Source organism: Coregonus lavaretus, assembly GCF_964263955.1.
Source record: "Coregonus lavaretus genome assembly, chromosome: 12".
Lineage (NCBI taxonomy): Eukaryota > Metazoa > Chordata > Actinopteri > Salmoniformes > Salmonidae > Coregonus > Coregonus lavaretus.
The window spans coordinates 29,219,843-29,237,914 of NC_139999.1; the positions used below are offsets into that span (position 1 = coordinate 29,219,843).

The following is an 18,072-nucleotide window of genomic DNA, read 5'->3' on the forward strand; positions in this document are numbered from 1 at the left end:
ACTAGAGATCAAGGTTGTTTTAATAGTCTCTGTTATAAACGTTTCCTACTTCTCCTCAAACACAAACGCGCCACTCCAAGACAAGTAGCTTGTAAACATTTGAAAAGCATTTTGAACAAATAATTTACAGAAGCGAACAAAACAAGAACAGAACTGTAGAAGCAAACAGTCAGTTTGTCATTTCAACTGCAAAAGTACTGGTTTTATAATTGAATTGATTCAAATAAAAACATTGTTTAAATGTAAAATACTATTTTTTACGGAAATATGCACTAGGTGTAATGCTGGGTTGAATAGGGTCTAATGAATGGAACCTGAATCAATGTTCACTCCTACCTTCACTTACAATATGGCTGCCTATTCAGAGGTTGTCTATCAAAACTATAGTCATATTATAGAACTCTGTTGGACTACTGTATGAAGTTAACAAATCTAACTCTTTAAAGAAAATACACATTTGTAATAGGGCCTAACTAAACAAAGGGACTGTGCTTCATTTAAAATCATAATGCCTCTTAAAGTGGCAATTGGCAGATTAAACAAAGCGACGCCCCGTTTCAGTAAAAAGCTGAGGGATGGGGCTGGAGAAATGTAAGCACTCAAATTCATAGACAGAACTATGGATGCAAGGACTGACCATCCATATCAAAACTATAGTTTTAACCATGTTGAGTCTATATAGTGTTTGTTTACATTTACTTTGTTTACAAACACTGGAATAAAACAAGCTTATTCTGGGTTCTGATGGGATATGACAGTTGAACTAAGCTCATGAGCCATTAAGTTATATTCTTCAAGAATCAATAGGTACATATTCATAAGTCAAATGGATTGACCCTTTAAAGATGCGCTTCCTTAGAGTTTAAAATGTACTCTTTAGATTTGCAATATTAAAGTATTTTGTGCATAGCTTTACTGTTGATTGGGAAAAAGATATTGACATAATATTCATTTACAGCTATAATTAGGGTCAATATAGCTTTTTCAAAGAACACAGGGGGAAAGATTCAGATTTAAAACATAAAAGGGACACTGGCAAAACCAATACTACAGGAACCCCATTGTTCTAAGTGCCAATGTTAAGACACACACACACAATATTAAAAAAGGTCCAATGCAGCAGTTTTTACCTCAACACCAAATAGTTTATGGGTAACAATTAATTACCTTACTGTGATTGTTTTCAATTAAATGTGTCAAAAAGCAACAAAAATAGCTTCAAATAGCAATTTCTCAAGCAAGAATTTTGCTAAGACTGTCAGGGAGTGGTCTGAGTGGGAAACTGAAAATGAGTTGTTATTGGCAGAGAGGTTTGGAACCGTTTCTTATTGTCTATGAACTAATTTACCGCATGGTGATATCACCATGGAAGGCCAAAACTCCATCCCACCAAAACAGGCTGAAATTTCAGGCAGTCTTTTCAAACAGCTCTTCAACTAAAAGGACATTATCATTTTCACAATTTCATTATTATTCCAACCTCTGTGTGGAAATATATATAAAACACATGAAAATCAAGTCTGACTGCACTGGGCCTTTAACAATATCAAAATACTTAAAGACAGATTTAAGTTTCTCTCTGTAAGGCTTTGATTTGCAAATAGTCAATGTCATCATCACTTCCCAACACTGAGTAAAGAAAACCCACAATCAAACAAGACATCAGCGTTAAAAACCAACTACAGAACAGCATTGAGCCTAGCATCTGGCCATATTACAAAAACACAGATTACAATTCGGCGGGGGGGGGGGTAAATGGAATTAAATTACAAGTCAGCTGAAGTACACATCACTATTTTGTCATTTGATTGTATCTGACACATAAGCAGATGAGGGAAAGGGAGATTTGATTGTGTACTGATAAATCATATACATGTGTACTGTAAATGTCTCTTGTGCAAAATCGAGCTTAGCAGAATCTCTCTAGACAGGATTCTTGGTACATTAAAACCTCATTCATGTTCCTGATTCACAGGACTTGCAAATGTGGGCGATAATATTCCATACTTAAAACAGCCACGTCAGTTTGCGATATTAGAACAACAAAGAAGTTACTGCAAACAACGTTACTGCAAACAGTTTTTTCCCCCTCTGACATCTTTGTACGCACGATAGAAGAGCACAATATGTACTGCACACCAACAATAACAACGGTGGTGGGGGCGGTCAGGGGCACAGTTTCCCCGAACTGCGGATTCCATCTTTAAGGCGACTGTCATTCAAATCAAAAATGACTATGCAAACCTGTTCTAAAACATGAATAATACAAAGAAATATCAAAATGTTAAAGTCACATTACAACATCATGAGAATAAGTAACAAACCATATTGTGACAGGCTTCGTGTCATCTTTGAACGCCCTGTGTGGGTTTTCTGACAGTAGCCTGGGTACCTGACTGGTTCTGCCTTCAACCATGCCACATCATTGCCCTTCCCAAAGTATTGGCAAGGTGACAGGTTGGCAAAGCAGAAACAGACTGGCACCAACCAGGCTATTCACTGGCCATGTCATGGGAAGGGCTGTTACCCCCACCTGTTAGTTCGCTGGGAGAGGAAACATACTGTATATAGGAGAGCAGACATTACAGACAAGTAAAGGACCGGTAGAAATCTAGAAAACGTACACTATGTATTCTAGTACTTTATCAATTTACTTTATAAACCAAACGCTGTTGTAGTGCTCTGTTGAAGTTTGCACCCAGGGATAGGGTATAGGCACTGGAGACCAGCGCAGGGCAGTGGGGAGGAGGGTAGAGAGTGGACAGGGGAGGGGATGGCTGTTCCCCCTCAGGTTTGGCTTGGGTTTAGGGGTTTAAGGCACCACGTTCACATGGCTGATTCTTATAGAGCAACGTTACAGGTTCGTGACAAACTCCTCTGCCATCCAACACTAACAAAAGTACACCTTACTTATCAATTCTATCAGAGTCCAGATGTGACTTCCCTTCAAACATTTCATGTTTTCCTTATAGCTTCACATCAACAGAAATGCACAGCCTTAGGGTTAGTTTATGGTGAGGATCCTTATTTGCTCAATCTCCACAAGGTTAGTGGTTATTTGGCAAAGGAGGTGATATTCATCTGTCCATTCTACTACCTGGCCACAGGATTGTTTACATTTTGCTTATAGGTTAGGAATGTGGTTAAGGCTAGGTTTTAGGTTGGGGTTATAGTAAGGGTTATGGCTTCTCATAAATTGACCCAGAGGCATAGGGACTTTTTCCATACATAAATTCAATATCTTCCAAGCGTCACACATGCATAAGTCCCATAAATATGCATGTTTTTCTCTGGTAGAGACTGAGGTGGTTTGGTTCTATTCTGATATGGCCGCCTGTATACTGGTCTAAGTGAGAGGGGTACAGTAAGGACTTCATTAAATAACACATTTTGTTATGGCAAAAGACCGTTATACACTGCAGAGAGCAGTCACGGTTCTGACAGACCTCACACTGCTTCATATATACTGGCAGACCTCACACTGTTTCATATATACTGGCATGTAGAAGAGGGGGTTGACTGTTTCAGATGAGGGTTTTGGTAAGGGTAGAGTTGGTGTTGGTAAGCGGAGAGGTCAGTTGAAGCATTTCCCATCTGAGAGGGCCGGGGAGGAGAAACATTAAGGTTAGCTGGTTAAAAAACGTTAAAAACATACAAGAAATAACAGGAAAATTATCCATTAAAAAAATATCTAAAAACTAAGTCGGAATTGACAACACACCATCAAACAGTTTGTTGTGAAATTCCACAAAAAGAATAGAAGGAAATTCTATGAAGAAAAAGGTCTGTAATCCATTTGCTCTCAGAGTGGAGACACGATTGGCTGTTCCAGGTAAAGTGATGCACATTTCTAACTGGTCAGCATCAAATCAGTAGACTTTGCAGCACACATTACCATGGCAATTCCTTAAAAGTCTGGCTAAGCCCTCTTTAGGAGAGGTGTCAATGGAGACCTGAAGATGGCAAGTTAAAAGAACAAGAAGTGTTCAAGGAATCAAAGATGTGTGCGTGTTGGAAACCTCTAACCACCTCAGCCCCTCCTGGCAGTGCGTGGCCCTCATTCCCCTCATTTCCCCCCCCCTTCTGGAGCAGAAGATGGGCCTCAGTGTCTGGGGGCTCCACAGGTTCCAAGGATAAGGTCCCTTATGTCTTATGGGGGTCTGGAGTGAGGGGTCCGGGGGTGTTGGTCCCATCCAGGCTATGTGTGGGGATATGGAAATGAGGGGTGAGCACCGAGGGGAACTGGAAGAGAACACAAGAGAACACAGAACAGCTTCAATGGGTCATAAAGAGCAGAATTTGGGTCCATAGAATAGAGGACAGAAACAGAAGACACAGTATGGAGCAGAGAGACACAGAACAGGCTAGAGCAGGAACTGACGAGGACACAGAGAGGGATGAGAGAAAGACACTGAAGTGCAGTGGAGATTGGAGGGCTCCCTGAGAGAGGATAGCGTGATGAGAGAGGGATGAGAGAGGATAGCGTGATGAGAGAGGGATGAGAGAGGATAGCGTGATGAGAGAGGATAGCGTGATGAGAGAGGGATGAGAGAGGATAGCGTGATGAGAGAGGATAGCGTGATGAGAGAGGATAGCGTGATGAGAGAGGGATGAGAGAGGATAGCGTGATGAGAGAGGGATGAGAGAGGATAGCGTGATGAGAGAGGATAGCGTGATGAGAGAGGGATGAGAGAGGATAGCGTGATGAGAGGGATGAGAGAGGATAGCGTGATGAGAGAGGATAGTGTGATGAGAGAGGGATGAGAGAGGATAGCGTGATGAGAGAGGGATGAGAGGATAGCGTGATGAGAGGATAGCGTGATGAGAGAGGATAGCGTGATGAGAGAGGATAGCGTGATGAGAGAGGGATGAGAGAGGATAGCGTGATGAGAGAGGGATGAGAGAGGATAGCGTGATGAGAGAGGGATGAGAGAGGATAGCGTGATGAGAGAGGGATGAGAGAGGATAGCGTGATGAGAGAGGATAGCGTGATGAGAGAGGGATGTGTTCTGACCTGGAACAGGGTGTGTGCTCCTTGCTGGCGCCGGGTGGCAGGGCTGAGGGGAGCCACCGGACTGAGCGTGCTCCAGAAGTGGATGTTAGACAGCAGGGGACTGGGGGTCAGCAACAGAGTGGGCGTCTGTAAACACACACACACACACATACATAGGCTAGTAGTTAGGAGAAAGCCGGAAACCGTGTCAAGGAAAAAAAACACTTAAAAACATACTCAAATTGTCATTTGGGAATATCTCAAAATTATCACCAATTGGCACAAAAGTTCTCTCAATGCTGGAATTAGAGCTGTAAGTGCTAGTATTTGAATTGAAAACAAAATATGTTCTATTTTGTATCCATAATAGAGGCTTTGATTGTTTACCAGCAAGCCAACCCAGATGAGAAGCTAGCCAGGGGCTGGCTCCAACGGAGCAGTCTCATGACCACAGTAGCATAGATGTTAACCCACAGAGGGAAAATCTGAGAGAATAATGAGACCATTGTCAGGTCCTGCTGATATAACCTAATATTATGATCACAACAGGAACATGTGGTCAACATCCCATTGACAGGCCAAAGGAATGACAACAGTCGTTGTCATGGTAACTCGGTTCTGACTGGGAGAAGGGGTGTTCAATAAAACTACAGCACTGCTGCCATCTGCTGGGGGAAAACTATCAATGAAGTTTGTTTACATTTCACCTAGCCTCATCCCTAATCGTAAATGTATCTTCTCCTAATCAAGAATACATCTCAAACAATAATACTGTGAGTGTGGAGTGTATAAGATTGTGTAAAAATGCTTGTGTGTGTGTCTCACCTGTAGCAGTGCTGGTGTGAGAGAGGCGGTGGGTAGTGAGGGGCTGTAGAGGTTCATAGGTGAGAGGTCAGAGGTGGTGACCACCAGTGTAGGAGTGGAAAGCTCCAGGACTTTAGGAGGCTTGCGGGCCTTGCCCCCTGTGATATGGCCACTCACACACACCGGAGACAAACTCATCTCCCTATTCCCTCCCTTGTCCCTGTCTCTGTTTCCTACACACACCTCACCACCTGACACATGGCCAGAACTCTGCACCTGAGAGAGAGAACGGGAGACATAGAGAGAAGGAGAAAGCACACAGTCAGTTGAATCACAGAGAGCAAAAACATCAATAAATAAATCAATCTTCATGTTGGAAGGAGATGGACTAAATGTCGCAGAAAGTGTGTGTGTGCGTGTTATCCTTACCACCTGTATCTGTGTCTCTGTCGGTTGGGAGGAGATGGACTCGATGTCACTGTCAATCACCAGCTCCTGGGTGGAGTCCGGCACCATGCTGGGGGAGGGACTCCGAGAGGGCAACTCTGATAGGCTGAAACTATGCAGGATTCGAGGATTCGAGGATTCCAAGGGCTTGGCTTGCTCAAACGCGTACACAGCCTGAGGCAGGAGGGCGGAGTGTGTCGTCACTACATCATCTATGGGAGGCAGGACTTGGAGAGGGTACAATGGCGGATTGGATGTTTCTATGGTAACCTGAGGAGGTGGAGGGCTTCTCTTGGGAGGGGTGGTCCCAAACTTGATGACTGACGGTGACTGCATTGGCTGAGAGGGCGGGTCTTGGGCCCGGGTATTGGACTTCCTGTCGGCCATCTTGTCCCCGGGGTTCTCCATCTTAATGGACTTGAAGAGCTGGCGTCCATTTTGCAGCGAGGTGAGGGTGAAGGAGGTGTACAGGCCAGAGTGGATGTAGTCATTACGGTTAGACGGCTTAGTACTGGACCCCTGTGTCGCTGTCACACCTCCACTCCTGTCCCCACCCTCATCATCTCTGGATGTGTTGTCCCCCCTCTCTGAGAGTGGCAGGCCACCCCCTGCACCCCCCTCCCCATCGGGCCGAACAGAGGCATCCCCTTTCAGAATGTCTGGGTAAGAGACGAAGCGGTACACAAACTTCTGCCCGTTCACCTTCTTAATGATGTTCTACAGGAGAAAACAAGGAGAGAGTGATGTTACATTGTGGAGAAAAAGTAGACAGACAGCTGTACGAAAGACAGACTCCTCCCTTTCCCTGTCTTTTCTCCCTCTCTTACAAAAACAGCCCACAGAGTAACCTCTGCGTGGGAATGTTCCATCCTTCCTGTCTGCACCAAACAAACAGCCAATCAGGCCTGTCGTGCTCTGTCTTCAGCTAAACACAACTCACCACCCCACCCACTGACAGATGCAGGCTGTCTATAGGCCAAACCACAGAGAGAGTGGGAAAGATACACAGCAAACGAGCAGTACTCTGAGAGACTGGGTGGTGACATGTCACAGGAGTGCTTAACCACAGAGACTTCCCTGCCCACAGCTACCCAGCCCAGCACTAAACTAAAACCTAGGGCCCTATAAAATCTGCGATGCGGAGAACGCAGACGGAATCACGGAATCCAGACACAAACAGAATTCAACAAAATTCCAAAATGTATTGAACTTAGAAGGAATTCAACTAAATGTATTGAACTTATTAGAACATTTATTAATTTGCCCAATATTTTCATAAGACATGAACAATATGCATCAGTGATTCATTTGTTCCTTAAACTTTCTGAAGAGGCAACGTGGGAATGCCCCTGTCTGTGTGCGTTTGTCTACCACTTTGTGTAGCCATTAGCGATGATGCTAATAATAAGAGTCTTCTGGTATATGGAAAGGCTTTCCAAAAAACCTTCTCCATTAAATATGTACTACAAAGTAACCTATGCCTACATAGCAGAATGATTATTTGCATCAATCCAGTTGTGATTTGTTTAGCAAACTCTGCAAGCAAATATGCGCTACAGAAACACTGCTGACCAAACAAGTATCTTGCTGGTGTGTACTTGAATTAAAGGGTATCTACACCCCAAAATGAAAATGTCTTAGAAGTGGTCTCCTGATGTGGTTTAAGCATTGTTGTGGACTTAGAACACCCAATTGTGTTGTTTTTCTATTCAAAAAGTGTGATTTTGAGACAAATCAGAAACCTGTCCTCATTTTCTCAACAGGTCTCATCAAGGGGCCCCTTGTCTAAGCTAATGTGAGGTGTGTGTGTGTATGTGTCTACACCTTGTCGTAGTAGTATCTCAGGGCTCTGCTGAGCTTGTCGTAGTTCATGTTGGGTTTGTTCTTCCTGGCGCCCCACAGCTTGGCCACCTCCTCCGCCTGCAGCAGCTTGAACTCGCCCTCCTCATTGGTCCAGCAGATCAGATGATCGTTGGTGGGGTCCAATAGGAGCTGGAGCAAGAACTGCCACAGGGTCACAGAGCTGTCCATGCTCCCCGCTACAGAGAGAGAGAGAGAGAGAGAGATGTAGAGACAGGGCATGTAGAAGACAGATCAGACATGCACAGTGTCACCAACAGACAGTTATCAAACTGTTGAACTGTGACTACTCATAGCCTGATATAGACCCCCATTCAGAATCTACAGCCTCAGTCAACAAACCTAACATACCTGCCTTTTTCTGCACTCAACACGAAAGCAAAAAATTTGAATTGGCACCAAGGCTATCAGACATCAATATAAGTTCCAGCATTTTCTAATCTTGATCACCTAATAATAAGTTACTGTTTGGAATTCAAGGTGATTTGAAGATCAGTGATTCTGCACAGCCTAGTGCCTTGGTCAGGCCAATCATCTCGAACGCCCTTAAAACAGCGTTTTTTATTCAATCAGTCGTGACGACGACAAGATGTTTTCTAACAACCTTTTCACCTTGTTTGTAGAAATGCTGTACACATTCATTAATTTGCTCCAAGACCTCTCCATCACGATTGACAACTCCACGATGTCCCCCTCCCAGAGTGCAAAGAACCTTGGCGTGACCCTGGACAACACCCTGTCGTTCTCTGCAAACATAAATGCAGTGACTCACTCCTGCAGGTTCATGCTCTACAACGTAGAGTTCGACCCTACCTCACACAAGGAGCGGTGCAGGTCCTAATACAGGCACTTTTCATCTCCCGTCTAGACTACTGCAACTCGCGGTTGCCTGAGCTCCCTGCTTGTGCCATTAAACCCATGCAACTTATCCAGAACGCTGCAGCCCGCCTGGTGTTCAAACTTCCCAAGTTCTCCCATGTCACCCCGCTCCTCCACTGGCTTCTAGTCAAAGCTCACATCCACTACAAGACCATGTACTAACACTTGCACTTGACTTTTTTTACCCATTACTAGCTCTGACAGCTACTTTGAGGAAAAAATGACTTACTATGACTGTGATATGTGGTTGTCCCACCTAGTTGTAATATATAATATGCCATTTAGCATGTATGCCATTTTCTAATGAGCAACTGAAAAACACACGTGCCAATTGGTGGGTTCAGTGGATCTTTAACATCAAAGTAAGCTACAGTGCATTCGGAAAGTAGTCAGACCCCTTGACTTTTTCCACATTTTGTTACGTTACAGCCTTATTCTAAAATTGATTAAATTAAGCTAATTGTTTTCCTCATCAATCTACACACAATACCCCATAATGACAAAGCGAAAAAATGTTTTTTTAATTTTTGCTAATTTATTAAAAAATAAACACGGAAATACCTTATTTACTTAAGTATTCAGACCATTTGTTATGAGACTCGAAATTGAGCTCAGGTGCATCCTGTTTTTCGACTGATCATCCATGAGATGTTTCTACAACTTAATTGGAGTCCACCTGTGGTAAATTCAATTGATTGGACATGATTTGGAAAGGCACACACCTGTCTATATAAGGTCCCACAGTTGACAGTGCATGTCAGAGCAAAAACGAAGCCATGAGGTCGAAGGAATTGTCAATAGAGCTCCAAGACAGGATTGTGTCAAGGCAGAGATCTGGGGAAGGGTACCAAAAAATGTCTGCAACATTGAAGGTCCCCAAGAACACAGTAGCCTCCATCATTCTTAAATGGAAGAGGTTTGGAACCACCAAGACTCTTCCTAGAGCTGGCCGCCCGGCTACACTGAGCAATTCGGGGGAGAAGGGCCTTGGTCAGGGAGGTGACCAAGAACCTGATGGTCACTCTGACAGAGCTCCAGAGTTCCTCTGTGGAGATGGAGAACCTTCCAGAAGGACAACCATCTTTGCAGCACTCCACCAATCATGCCTTTATGGTAGAGTGGCCAGAAGGAAGCCACTCTTCAGTAAAAGGCACATGACAGCCCACTTGGAGTTTGCCAAAAGTCACCCAAAGGACTCTGACCATGAGAAACAAGATTCTCTGGTCTGATGAAACCAAGATGGAACTATTTGGCCTGAATGCCAAGCGTCACGCCTGGAGGAAACCAGGCACCATCCCTACGGTGAAGCATGGTGGTGGCAGCATCATGCTGTGGCGATGTTTTTCAGCGGCAGGGACTGGGAGACTAGTCAGGATCGAAGCAAAGTACAGAGAGATCTTTGATGAAAACCTGCTCCAGACGCTCAGGACCTCAAACTGGGGCGAAGGTTCACCTTCCAACAGGACAATGACCCTAAGCACACAGCCAAGACAATGCAGGAGTGGCTTCGGGACAAGTCCCTGAATGTCCTTGAGTGGTCCAGCCAGAGCCCGGACTTGAACCCGATCAAACATCTCTGGAGAGGCCTGAAAATAGCTGTGCAGTGACGCTCCCCATCCAACCTGACAGAGCTTTAGAGGATCTGCAGAGAAGAATGGGAGAAACTCCCAAAATACAGGTGTGCCATGCTTGTAGCGTCATACCCAAGAAGACTCAAGGCTGTAATCGTTGCCAAAGGTGCTTCAACAAAGTACTGAGTAATCAGAAATACTATCAAATTCCCAAATGGGCATATTTATATGCCTACATTTGCGCGCAGGCCAGGTAGCCTATTGGCCTACTTCTATGCGTGAGCGTCCTTACTCAACATTGACAGGAGCGCTCCAAACAAAAGACAATGACTACATTGACAAAACTCGTAATGGAATGAAATAAACACAAGTGTAGCATAGGTTGTGTACTCTGCAAACAATGTGAACGGGAATAATAATATTGAATACATTAAAATAAATTACCGTAACCAAAGTAACAAACATTGTAGATTAGAAATTATAGGAATTAACGGCAAATGTACTACTGGTGATATGTGTAATGGGGAACTGATATACACTAACAATCAAAAGCAAACAATTCACACAATGAAGTTATGAAACAATGAAAGTGCGCAAATTGGCAGGAGAGAGCACATTCTGGATATAGAAGTGAATTGTGCATCTGGGCATATGGTCAATCTGGCGTCTGCATTGGCCATGCAGCATTTACGGTGATATGTCCTCAGCAAAAGTCAGGGCAATGCCTCGTGCGCTTCACAGAGCAGTGCAGAGCTGTTGTCAAGGAAGTGAGTTTGTGTTTATACAGGATGTACCGCTCCCACCTACCATCAACCAATCATGTCAATGTGGAGCTATACAGACCCCTCCGCATTGTTACAACATTTGGGAGGCGCATGGCAATGCGGTACAGAGCTCAATTTTGGCCTCTGCAATTGCGTCACACCCTCCATATGGAGCCTCCGACCACATTTTCAGATCAAGCATGAATTGGCTTTTAGTCTAGGCCTCCGCAAAGGATTAGTTCACTGAGATGGGCGCAAATAAAATAAAAAAATTATATGTATGTATGTATGTATGTATGTATGTGTATATATGTATGTATGTATGTATGTATGTATGTATGTATGTATGTATGTATGTATGTATGTATGTATGTATGTATGTATGTATGTATGTATGTATGTATGTATATATATATATATATATATATATATATATACACACACACACAGTGGGGGAAACAAGTATTTAATCAGCCACCAATTGTGCAAGTTCTCCCACTTAAAAAGATGAGAGAGGCCTGTAATTTTCATCATAGGTACACGTCAACTATGACAGACAAATTGAGAAAAAAACATCCAGAAAATCACATTGTAGGATTTTTAATGAATTTATTTGCAAATTATGGTGGAAAATAAGTATTTGGTCACCTACAAACAAGCAAGATTTCTGGCTCTCACAGACCTGTAACTTCTTCTTTAAGAGGCTCCTCTGTCCTCCACTCGTTAACTGTATAAATGGCACCTGTTTGAACTTGTTATCAGTATAAAAGACACCTGTCCACAACCTCAAACAGTCACACTCCAAACTCCACTATGGCCAAGACCAAAGAGCTGTCAAAGGACACCAGAAACAAAATTGTAGACCTGCACCAGGCTGGGAAGACTGAATCTGCAATAGGTAAGCAGCTTGGTTTGAAGAAATCAACTGTGGGAGCAATTATTAGGAAATGGAAGACATACAAGACCACTGATAATCTCCCTCGATCTGGGGCTCCACGCAAGATCTCACCCCGTGGGGTCAAAATGATCACAAGAACGGTGAGCAAAAATCCCAGAACCACACAGGGGGACCTAGTGAATGACCTGCAGAAAGCTGGGACCAAAGTAACAAAGCCTACCATCAGTAACACACTACGCCGCCAGGGACTCAAATCCTGCAGTGCCAGACGTGTCCCCCTGCTTAAGCCAGTACATGTCCAGGCCCGTCTGAAGTTTGCTAGAGTGCATTTGGATGATCCAGAAGAGGATTGGGAGAATGTCATATGATCAGATGAAACCAAAATAGAACTTTTTGGTAAAAACTCAACTTGTCGTGTTTGGAGGACAAAGAATGCTGAGTTGCATCCAAAGAACACCATACCTACTGTGAAGCATGGGGGTGGAAACATCATGCTTTGGGGCTGTTTTTCTGCAAAGGGACCAGGACGACTGATCCGTGTAAAGGAAAGAATGAATGGGGCCATGTATCGTGAGATTTTGAGTGAAAACCTCCTTCCATCAGCAAGGGCATTGAAGATGAAACGTGGCTAGGTCTTTCAGCATGACAATGATCCCAAACACACCGCCCGGGCAACGAAAGAGTGGCTTCGTAAGAAGCATTTCAAGGTCCTGGAGTGGCCTAGCCAGTCTCCAGATCTCAACCCCATAGAACATCTTTGGAGGGAGTTGAAAGTCTGTGTTGCCCAGCGACAGCCCCAAAACATCACTGCTCTAGAGGAGATCTGCATGGAGGAATGGGCCAAAATACCAGCAACAGTGTGTGAAAACCTTGTGAAGACTTACAGAAAACGCTTGACCTGTGTCATTGCCAACAAAGGGTATATAACAAAGTATTGAGAAACTTTTGTTATTGACCAAATACTTATTTTCCACCATAATTTGCAAATAAATTCATAAAAAATCCTACAATGTGATTTTCTGGATTTTTTTTTCTCATTTTGTCTGTCATAGTTGACGTGTACCTATGATGAAAATTACAGGCCTCTCTCATCTTTTTAAGTGGGAGAACTTGCACAATTGGTGGCTGACTAAATACTTTTTTCCCCCACTGTATGCTGAGCACTTGTTGGCTGCTTTTCCTTCACTCTGCCGTCCTACTCATCCCAAACCATCTTAATTTGGTTGAGGTCGGGGGATTGTGGAGGCCAGGTCATATGATGCAGCACTCCATCACTCTCCTTCTTGGTAAAATAGCCCTTACACAGCCTGGTGGTGTGTTGGCTCATTGTTCGAAATGATAGTCCCACTAAGCCCAAACCAGATGAGATGGCGTATCGCTGTAGAATGCTGTGGAATAAATGGTGGTTAAGTGTGCCTTGAATTCTAAATGAATCACAGACAGCGTCACTAGCAAAGCACTCCCACACCATAACACCACCTCCTCCATGCTTTACGGTGGGAACTACACATGCAGAGATCGTCCGTTCACCCACACCGCTTCTCACAAAGACACGGCCGTTGGAACCAAAAATCTCCAATTTGGACTCCAGACCAAAGGACACATTTCCACCGGTCTAATGTCCATTGATCGTGTTTCTTGGCCCAAGCAGGTCTCTTCTTCTTATTGGTGTCATTTAGTAGTGGTTTCTTTGCAGCAATTTGACCATGAAGGCCTGATTCACACAGTCTCCTCTGAACAGTTGATGTTAAGATGTGTCTGTTACTTGAACTCTGTGGCGCAGTGGTCTAAGGCACTGCATCGCAGTGCTAACTGTGCCACTAGAGATCCTGGTTCGAATCCAGGCTCTGTCGCAGCCGGCCGCGACCGGGAGACTCATGGGCGGCGCACAATTGGCCCAGCGTCGTCCAGGGTAGGGGAGGGAATGGCCGGCAGGGATGTAGCTCAGTTGATAGAGCATGGCGTTTGCAACGCCAGGGTTGTGGGTTTGATTCCCACGGGGGGGGGGGCAGTATAAAAAAATTATATATGTATTCACTAACTGTAAGTCGCTCTGGATAAGAGCGTCTACTAAAATGTAAAATGTATTTATTTGGGCTGCAATTTCTGAGGCTGGTAACTCTAATGAACGTATCCTCTGCAGCAGAGGTAACTCTGGGTCTTCCATTCCTGTGGCAGTCCTCATGAGAGCCAGTTTCATCATAGCCCTTGATGGTTTTTGTGACTGCACTTGAAGAAAGTTATTGAAATGATCCGTATTGACTGACCTTCATGTCTTAAAGTAATAATGGACTGTCATTTTTCTTTTGCTTATTTGAGCTGTTCTTGCCATAATATGGACTTGGTCTTTTACAAAATAGGGCCATCTTCTGTATACCCCCCCTACCTTGTCACAACACAACTGACTGGCTCAAACGCATTAAGGAGGAAAGAAATTCCACAAATTAACTTTTAAGGCACACCTGTTAATTGAAATGAATTCCAGGTGACTACCTCAGGAAGCCATTTGAGAGAATACCAAGAGTGTGCAAAGCTGTCATTTACATTTTACATTTTAGTCATTTACCAGACGCTCTTATCCAGAGCGACTTACAGTTAGTGAGTGCATACATTATTTTTATATTTTTAATACTGGCCCCCGTGGGAATCGAACCCACAACCCTGGCGTTGCAAACGCCATGCTCTACCAACTGAGCTACATCCCTGCTGGCCCTTCCCTCCCCTACCCTGGACGACGCTGGGCCAATTGTGCGCCGCCTCATGGGTCTCCCGGTCGCGGCCGGCTACGACAGAGCCTGGATCTGGCACTTAGGCCAATAAACAGTCAAACTATGACTATGAATAGCCACCTCATCAAGGCAAAGGGTGGCTATTTGAAGAATCTCAAATATAAAAAATATTTTGATTTGTTTAACACTTTTTTGGTTACGACATGATTCCATATGTGTTATTTCATAGTTTTGATGTCTTCACTATTATTCTTCAACGTAGAAAATAGTTTAAAAAAGGAAAAACCCTGGAATTAGTAGATGTGTCCAAACTTTTGACTGGTACTGTATATATACACAACATTAAGAACACCTGCTCTTTCCATGACAGTTTCACGCTCAACAGTTTCCTGTGTGCATCAAGAATGGTCCACCACCCAAAAGACATCCAGCCAACTTGACAAAACTGTGGGAAGCATTGGAGTTAACATGGGCCAGCATCCCAGTGGAACGCTTTTGACACCTTGTAGAGTCCATGCCCAGACAAATTGAGGCTGTTCTGAGGGCAAAAAGATGGGGGGGTGCAACTCAATGTTTTGTATACTCGGGGTTTTTTTCTTCCATTAAGGTCTTCATCCATAACTGTCGGTTACACAGTAATTGTGCCAGCCCTACCGATAACTGATATTCAATAAATGGGGATTAAAAAAACGGGAATCTCATGCTTATCCAAACACTTGCGGCCACTCATGTGTCGTCATTATTGTCACATTGTAAGAAATTAACATTTGAGGCATATTTCTTGGACAATTGCTCTTTTGGATGCCAATTTATGAGAACTCAGTGTGGAAAAATGACACTTTAATTTCCCCACTGTAAAACAGTATATCGGCAGATATATTGTACATGTACGTTTTGTCCCAGCAAAAATCGGAATCAGACAAAAAAAAACTTAGAGGTTGGGCTCTAGAACTCATTAATAACATTTGTATGTCTCTGCAAGCAGTTTGAAGGAAGTTAAAAGTAGTTTTGCAAGCCATGATAACTAGAATTAGCACAATGACTGGAAGTCTACAGGAACAGATAGCATGCTAGCGCAATGACTGGAAGTCTACAGGAACAGCTAGCATGCTTGCTGTTCACATAGACTTACAGTCATTGCACTAACACTAGTTTACATAATATTTATTGGGAGTGGAGGCAACGATTTAGCGCTGCTGCTAAATGAATACAGAGGAAACACTTGTCATCCACCCTCCATAACACTCAAAATATGACACATTATAAAACAGTCAAGATGCCATGCAAGAAAAGCTCAAACTATGCTAAACAGCACTATCACAATAACCATGTCTACTTGGCGGCATAAGAGTGGAAATTACGGGCATAGTCATAGTTTGACTGTTTATTGTCATAAATATCAATAAAGCCGCTTACATCAGAACTGAACTGATAAGGAGTATACATTTGTTGCACTCTGCAACACATGTAGGCCAGATCAGGTTGTGTACTGAACACTACCTACCTAACGTAGACTATCTACCGTGTGTGTGCGTGTATATATGTATGTAAGAGGCTTAGTTGAAAAGTCAATCTGCCCTGACTCATCCAGCCCAGCTGGGACGGGGACACATCCCCCACTCACAATCCGTCTCATTCTTACGGTGTAAAACTGGGTAACAACGATACAGACTGGCTCACAGTGAGGCCGCCAAGGAACACAAGATTATAGATATGATTAGAGCAATTCTGATTATGTAACGAGGACATCCAGCACTCAGCTAGGACCCACAGAGCAAAGAGCACATACAGTGATGTCACTTGTAATATATGTTGCAGTTAAATTGTCGTTTGACCACCCAAACAATATCATAATACTGTTTAACAAAAAGCACTAAGATATGGTATTAAAATGTGATGGCTTGTTAACGTTAGCAGTTAGAAAAAAAGTCATGTCAACAACTAACAGTTAGCTAACGACGTTAGCTAGTTTGAAATCACAGACTCGATGAAATGCCATGTTGTAGCTAACAGTTACGCTAGCTGCACGAAAACAACCACTTGTTAGCTTGCCAAATACTGAGATGTTGGCTAACTATGCATTTACCTAGATTGCCGCTAGTGCAATTACTTAGCTATCATTCATTTCCCTACGTTGTCACAATATCTTACAGTTTAGAGTAACTAGCTATCTAGGTTAGCTAACGTTAGTTACGGTAGCTTACCTTGCTAGTCGAACTCGTTGAAAATTTGAGCCGCCCAGAAGTGTCGATACAACTCCCAAAACATGACAGAAAACGAGCTTGCTAGCTTCAGCTAACTGAGTAGCAAATAGCTAGCTAGCTAGTTAGCTAGCTAGCCCTTTACGTGAAAACTATCAAATTGCCATATACATTTTGGGTGATAAAAAAATGTGTGCGAATCTTTAAGAACAAGAAATTAAACGCATGCCGAGATCACTTCCCTTTTTGTTTGCGTTCCATATGCGGGTTGTTTTCTGTCCCCGCCAACCACTTTTATTTTCAGCTACATTTGTCTCAACAAAAAAAAAGTGTTTTCAACGATGCTTCACTTTCGCTGTTGACCCAAAAACATTTGACAGTATAATCTAATTTCACAAGTTACAATGTAACAGGCAAGTTTGCAAAGACTTGACTGCTGTTGTCATACCTCTGCTCTGCTCGTCGCGTGGAGCATTCGCGCGTGGGAGGCGTGGTGAGAAATGTTGCGGCAACAGCTTCTTCTTCTTTGTGTGAATTTCCGCCAGACTAGATGCTGTGTTGCTTATTGCTGTCTTCGCAGGTCGGAGTGCGGATTGCACATTTTGGTCAAAACAAAACGGGGAAAAGGGGAATGGGAAAACCTTTAAATTGCACCACCATCTAACCCTGCACCTATACACTATTCCCACACCACCCCAACCCATTACTTTGGCCCTAAATAATCATACACCAGGCATTTGGCCTGGGAGGATAGAACCCCTTCACTCAAAACGTCCTGTAGATCTTCTGCACGAAAATCTCTCACACCCAAATATTTCTCTGCTGCTGCAACTACCATATCTATCTTCTGTGATTTCCACTCCATCAGCGCAGTGCAGTTGAGCACCACGGAAATAAACGCCAGAAATCCAACCTTACTAAAACTC

At 43.5% G+C, this 18,072-nt stretch overlaps 1 protein-coding gene across 2 annotated transcripts; it reads right to left on the minus strand.

Annotated features, from left to right (window-relative positions):
- Positions 1 to 2: 2 nt before the first annotated feature.
- Positions 3 to 17,647, minus strand: LOC311137915 (ETS domain-containing protein Elk-4-like). 2 transcript variants are annotated; one of them, XM_084172528.1, is made up of 6 exons: positions 17,595 to 17,647; positions 8,069 to 8,283; positions 6,227 to 6,961; positions 5,819 to 6,073; positions 5,015 to 5,140; positions 3 to 4,242 (listed from the first exon to the last, which is right to left on the minus strand). In XM_084172528.1, the coding sequence occupies exons 2-6, from the start codon at positions 8,273 to 8,275 to the stop codon at positions 4,144 to 4,146; spliced, it is 1,422 nt and encodes a 473-aa protein (XP_084028654.1). In that variant the 5' UTR covers positions 8,276 to 8,283; positions 17,595 to 17,647; the 3' UTR covers positions 3 to 4,143. The 2 variants fall into 2 exon arrangements, with proteins under 2 accessions (XP_084028654.1, XP_084028653.1); XM_084172527.1 differs by having other exon boundaries at positions 17,150 to 17,605.
- Positions 17,648 to 18,072: the final 425 nt, after the last annotated feature.